The sequence below is a fragment of the Ammodytes marinus genome (genome assembly GCF_949987685.1).
Source record: "Ammodytes marinus genome assembly, chromosome: 14".
Taxonomy (NCBI): Eukaryota; Metazoa; Chordata; class Actinopteri; order Uranoscopiformes; family Ammodytidae; genus Ammodytes; species Ammodytes marinus.
In genome coordinates, this window is record NC_137218.1 from 1,504,542 (window position 1) to 1,511,504 (window position 6,963).

At 41.0% G+C, this 6,963-nt stretch overlaps 1 protein-coding gene across 1 annotated transcript; it reads right to left on the reverse strand.

Annotated features, from left to right (window-relative positions):
- Positions 1 to 5,533, reverse strand: LOC307260559 (odorant receptor 131-2-like; the record flags this gene model as incomplete). The annotated part of the gene is made up of 3 exons (XM_080040832.1): positions 1 to 1,004; positions 4,352 to 4,403; positions 5,474 to 5,533. The coding sequence occupies 3 exons, from the start codon at positions 5,531 to 5,533 to the stop codon at positions 1 to 3; spliced, it is 1,116 nt and encodes a 371-aa protein (XP_079896958.1).
- Between the last annotated feature and the right edge of the window lie 1,430 nt (positions 5,534 to 6,963).

Consider the following 6,963-nt stretch of genomic DNA (forward strand, 5'->3'; position numbering starts at 1 on the left):
TTAATTTATTGCATGTATCTTTTGAAGCTTTTGCTGGGTCAGAATCTTCAGTCTACAGCATAAATAGTGCAAAAGGATGGGTCTGATAGTCTGGTCTCTGAGTCCGTAAATGAGAGCACTGAGACACCTGGGGAGAATGATCATGAGCACATACATAACATTCAAGACAGGCAGGAGTACTTTCAGCGGGACAATTGTTGCGACAGCTAAAACTATTGCATTGTGCACTGTTGAGGCGAGACTGAGGCCAAGCTGTACCATATGTAGCAGCAGTGTGTTACGAGCCTTTTGCACCGAAGCTTTGTCTGTGGAAGCTTTTCTGGCTGCTACCATCACACCAATATAGGTGGAACAGATGGTTATGACAGCTGATATGAACATAAAACAAGTAAAGGCTCTTTCATAATCATGAGACAATTGTCCAAGACCCAGGGAAAGTGAGCTACAATAGCTCTTCATCTGCAGGCTCTCCAGCTGTTCAAATGGGAATTCTAAAAGCAAAATAACATGAATGAGGACATTAAGAAAACAAAAAGCCCAAACCATAATAATCGCCAGTACTGTGTTCCTTAAGGTGATGACAGTAGCATGCCTCAGTGGGTAGCACACAGCTACACATCTCTCCAGAGACATTACCACCAGTGTGAGAGGAGACACTTGAGTTAAGACATTACTTACCATTACCAGAACACTACAGACAGGATACGTTAACATCATCCTAGAAGTAGACAATAAGTACATTAACTGACTCCATGCCATCTGCAAAGTGTCAGCAAGAAGGAGGTTAAACAGGAGAATGTAACGAGAGGTTTCACGAAAAACATGTTTACTCCTCAGGGTGAATAACATGATGATATTGATGCAGAGAAATATACAGCATGTTAGAGTAGTCAGAGTGGAAAGTATTTCTCTCTCCAGTAACCCCAGTCCAACGGTTATGTTGGACTGATATTGAGTTGTATTTGACATCTCAGAGAAGCATTTAAGACACAAGAAATATAAACCTGTTGATGTAAGAACACAAAAGCACAGTACATATCTTTCTATGTGTAATGTAAGAACAGTGACCAAAAAATGGCAATTTCTTTGAAGCACATATCACATTTGAGTTACATTCAAAACCACAAATCAATCCCAAACATCTCCCCTTTGCAGATAGTAAGCAGTAGGGGTGTAACGGTACATGTATTTGTACCGTACCGTGACGGTACAGGCACGTATTTGGTGTTACAGAGGTGGACCGCGGTCCGTTCGTGGCGTACATAGCGTTATATGGCGAATGTACAGGCTTGTTTTGCTGTGTGGAACTTAAAACTTGTCGTCGGAGTTCCCCCCGGACCATTTAGCCTCCGGCTCGGCTCGCACGTGCGCAGTAGCAGCCAGCGAATGAGAGTCTCTTATCTCCATGGTGAGCATGAGGGTCAGGCAGTGTTGCTATAGCAACTTTGTCGCTATATTTAGCAACTTTTCAGACCCCTCTGGCGACTCTTTTTTCAAAAAAAGCGACCAATCTAGCCGCTTCTTCTGGTGTTATTGGTGACTCTTGGAGACCCTGGCTGTCGCTAAAGCATGTATCGCTCTTAACTTCTAAACGAGCAGCGGGTGACTCCGCGGCCACTCCCCCCGTCCCAGAGCACTGACAGGCGGCCGAGTTTTCACGCAGCAGTCCCTCCCAGCTGCGGTCAGAGCAAGAGATACACACCTCTCCGCTCTAGTGTTCCGTTTGCATCCCTACTAGCAGTTGTAGCAGCGTTCCCCCCTCGTTTACAGTCTATCAGTAGTGCAAATAAAGATGTTATACAGTGCTATCGAACAGAGAGCGAACTGCATGACGAAAGTCAACAGGAAACCGGAGCTTGGAGGCGTCCCCCTGTTATTCAAATCCCGTTTGAGAGATAATTTAAGATTCCAGGTGAATTATGAAAACAGTGATAGACGTTTGGAACAATGTCGGCAGAAGGGGCATTGTTTCACTGCGATCGCCTATGCGACAACACGTCGAACATGCATGCGCATTTTAGAAGGCAACATCCAGGTGTTACTATCACCGTTACTGTGAAGAAAAAATTATGCCACATTGTATCTCCTGCCTGATGCTGTGTAACGCAGTAGGCTATTGTTACTTTATCTAATTTTCATGGCGTGCACAACATAGAGTGCACCGTCACTGGTGAGGTGGGTTTTGTTGATTTTTTAAGACCACTTGACCACCCAAAAGTTGTGTGGTTTGCCGAAAATCACGCCAATCAAAAAAATTAAAAACAAATAAATAAATAATAATAAAAAAAATACGGGGCGATAGTGTATTACAGAACAGTTTGTGGCGTTCGGAGCGCAGCATCTAGGTCTACTAGCTACTGACGAAAATCACACAACACATTGCATTTATTTATTAACAATATTTATGAATTTAGGCTATATTTTGCTGCTCCAACTCAAATTCAGCCCAGCCAGGCGATAGTTAAGTTTCAGTTTCGTTTTCATCTCCGTGGTATACAGCCGTTTGGACCAGCTGATCGGCTCCCGACAGCAGGAGTCAGTCTGCGTTCCAGTTGTAGCCTACTGGGAAGTCGGATTTATGGTGCCAGTGATAACTGAACTAAATGATGAAATAAAGCGATCTTCTCCTTCCTATATCTGTCTATCTTTATCCCTCCACTGCACACTCAGTCACTACTATCCATGCTAAAAGGAAGCAGGATTATAACCTCATTTAGCACATTATTTTTAAATATTTTATATTATTTATTTATTTTCTCCCCCATCTAATTTTGACGATTTTTAGAAAAATGTGTTGGTTTGTAAGCGCTAAGGGAGCATGTTTAAATAAAACCTGTGAACCTTAACTTTTAAATGTATTTTATTTCATGTTTCTATGTGCTACGCAGGCTTAGATATTAAGGTTTTGGTAGACTTGACAATTCGTACTATTTTTTCAGAAAACCCTCAGGCATTAAGGACATGCATCCTAGATTGCAATAGTCATCAATGGGTTAAGAGAGCTGCATCAATATTTTCTTTTTTTAAAGTCAAAAAGGCCCATTAATAGCCTACTGTATATTTTTTCATTGCAATTTTAGTTACTGCACCTACACTAGTATTTAATAAGTATTTTATTTATTGGAGAATTGCAGCAGTATTTTTATATTTGTTATGCATTTTATTTGTATGTTACATACTGTCAGCTAGTTACTGACAGCTAAAGCTGTTCATTCTCCCTTAACTATGAACCGTACCGTACTGTACCGTACCGTGACTTCAAAACCGAGGTACGTACCGAACCGTGACTTTAGTGTACCGTTACACCCCTAGTAAGCAGTGAACAGTCTGTCCATGTAAGAGCAGCTGGTCTGCAAGCTTTGCCTTCCCTCACATACTGTATATCAGCTCTGACCTACACCATGTTCACGTGACACCAACACGTCAGCATGGTTACCAGCTTGGTAACAGGTGATGTAATGCGTCTTTCATCATTTCCCTCATGAAAAAGTCTCAGACAGAACAAACTTACTGAGTAAGTCAGTAAACTTTATCAAGTACAAAAAAAGGTATGAAAATGCCAATCTATACAGGTTGGTTTTTAAAAGCCTTTGGAAATTCATTGTTTACTTTTTTGATGTCAGACTAAGTGGGAGAAGCTTGATTCCCCGTTTGTCTTAAATTTAGATATTGGGACAATGGGTTGTTGGTTCTGAACAGTCTTAGTCTAAAACAATAAGTAACAAGAACTACCGCCTGGCCGTTATATTCTGTGAGTCATACAAATGCTTCACGGTGAAAGTAGAGTGGTGCTATGTAACATGGTACAAGTTCACTGCAACATCACAATATGTAAGGTCACAGTAACCTTTGATCTCTGTCAAGTTATCTGGGGTTGATGTTAAACGTGCCTGCCACACTTGACATGGAAGAGAGGACGCAGGACAACTCAAATCTTTATCCGTAGTTTTTATTTCACATGAATTTGCAACATGCCTTTTAAATTAGGATTTGTGATTAGGTTGAAAACCTTTAGTAACAAAAGAGAAAAATTAAATCAAGTTAGTTTACAAAACAATCAAAATGCATAATCAAGCATTAAATCAAATCCAAATGAACCAGTAAGATATTATCAAACACTTATATAATTACCATATCAATATATATATACATATGTTCTCCCTTAATATATAATATTATAAAATACATCATGAAGGACAATATCACCGCTATTTATGAATTAATCTATATAATAAGTGGGTATATATATAAATGACAAAGTGTATTATTCTACATAACAAGTGGGCATATATATACAAGTGACAAAGTGCACCATTTAAGCACCAATGACCCTCCATACAAACATCCCCACCATGTGCGCCTCCACCAAATGTGCCCAAGACGTCACTGCGCCGTCTGATGCGCTGACACATAAAAGACATAACAAAGTGAAAAAAGTGCCAGACCCCTGCGCACTGTGCAACTATACTGTGGTGCAAAAACAGAAAATACATACCAATGCGTGCTCTCGTGTTCTCCCGTGCACAAACCCTTCATGTCCCGACCGGAAACAGCGGACCTTTATTACCTCACCCGTGCGCACTCACCTCACGTGCTGCAATCAAGCTAAGTGCCGCCCGGTGTGATCAAAAAATTAGAAGAGTTTTTTATACACAGGAAACCCGCCACCACTGATATGTGTTCTAAAGCACCACCAAACCCCAAATGACTTATGTCTTAACAATCTCAAATATGTAATCAGTTCCTATTTGAGTCGCCATTTGTGCAAACTTTAAAGAAAATCTCTCAAAGTGTTCTTGACAAAAAGAAAAGTCAGTGTCCTTGACCTTTAACCTCCAAGATGTTATCAATGTATCGTCTAATCAAAGTGTGTCGAAGAAAATCCCTCAAAGCGTTTCTGAGATATTGCATTCACCAATGAGGTTACAGTTTATTTTTTGTCCTCCAAAATCTAAACAGTTCATGTAATTTCTGTTAGCGAAGGTTAGTGCGTCCCACTGTGGACACAGGCGAAGGCGAGCAGGCCTTCTTCAGTAACTGAAAAGCTGAGCCAGACTCTCTCTCCTGGACAACATCATAGCAGGACCGGAAGGGACCGCAAGATCTTGGAGTCGGGCCTCCACAAGACCCTTTGAAAATGGCCAGGCATGTACCCTCGCATGGGGACATCTGCATTCAGGGGCTAGCCACAACAGAGTTAGCAGGTGGTTGGTTAGCAGCGAGAGGACAGGCAGACTGTGGATCCACAACCCCCAGGCTGATAGACCTCATGGCAGATAGATAACTAGCTGAGATAGCGGGCTGCAGTCTAGCAGACTGGTAGTTGGAAACCAGGGTCTGAGGCTGGCAGCTGGGGTAATTGATGAATATCCCCTATCAGCTTCCACTTCTCCTTCTACCATAGACGGCATGTAAGTGGGATTAGAGTAGTACCTCCTCAGTTGAGGTCAACAGCGTCCCATCCTTACTGTACACAGCTTGGATGGTTTCCTGTTTCTCCCTCCTCAGGTGCTGCCTCACAGTCCTTCTCCATGGCTTCTCTGAGCTGCCGTTACACACGCTGCTTTGCGTCTTTCACGGCAGAAGCTGCCCCCTTTGGGGCCTGTCGGTACCCTGCAAACCTCTCCGCAGTCCTCCAGGATAACATTTCTAAACTTTGTTTGAACTGAAGTATTGACTGTAACTTATTCTAACAAAACAAACATTTAACTTATTATTACTTAGGTGAATTATATCCTATTGTATCTTGAAAAATGTTAAATAGTATGAGTTAGGTTTTTCCCCTCATTACCTTTGCGTTCAATTTGCCCTTGTCATTTAATAGAAGCAGGACTGTGAATTTTCCATAAAATGGGATTTAAGTTGAAATTGTTTCCCAACTTCTCCTCCTGTTTCTAAGACCATGTCACCTCCAGCCTCAGCAAATGGATAGACAGGCATCAACTTCAACAAAATCCTTTTCAAAATAACCACTTTGAGTCGTTGGCAGAATGACAATTTTGACAGGTTTCTATAGGTAGGTTTCAAGAAATACAGAGAACAACTTGAAATTAATTAATTTTTTTGCCACATCTACAAGGAATTTGCTTTGTTCAGAGCATCGTTATTCTCTAGAAATACACTACTAAACATTTCTAGAACACCTAAATTTTTCCACCCCAGTTCTGAGGTCTTTACACTGGCTTCCTGTCACTCAAAAAATTGATTTCAAAATATTGATGTTGGTTTATAAAGCCCTAAATGGTCTAGGGCCAAAATACATTACTGATCTGCTGATACGTTATGAGCCGTCCAGAGTAGGTTGTGTGGGACAGGTCTACTTACAGTCCCCACAGAGTTAGGACTAAACAAGGAGAAGCAGCTTTTAGTTTTTATGCACCAAATCTCTGGAACAAACTCCCAGAGAACTTGAGGTCTGCTGCAACTCTCAGTTCTTTTAAATCAAGTCTGAAGACTTTTCTGTTTCCATTTTGACCTGTAATTTCTATTCATTTGCTTTTAAATGTTTTATTCATTCGCTTTTCTAATGTGTATTGTGTATTTTAATCTTGCCCCTGTAAAGCACTTTGAATGGCCTTGTGTCTGAATTGTGCTATAGAAATAAACTTGCCTTGCCTTGATATTTCAAGTTTAATTTCTCAATGTACTTCCATTGCTGCAGAAAAGCTTAAAGTTGTGAACTCATTCTTTGCTCCCTGATGAAGGCCTTCAGACAACAAAAGACATTTACATTATTTTGACATTTTTGGTTACCTAAACCTTTTCTTTAATGCCTTTGTTCTATTTGAGCTCATTTGCTGGACGTAAACTGCTTAGTGCAGCTAGGCCTCAACTGGAACCATGCGGCTGTTGTAACACTTTGTACCGGTGGTGTATATTTCATCTCTAGGCAAATGTCAATATATTTCTTGCTCTATTACAAATGTCTGAGGACATCATGAGCTGAACACACAGATAAAGAGG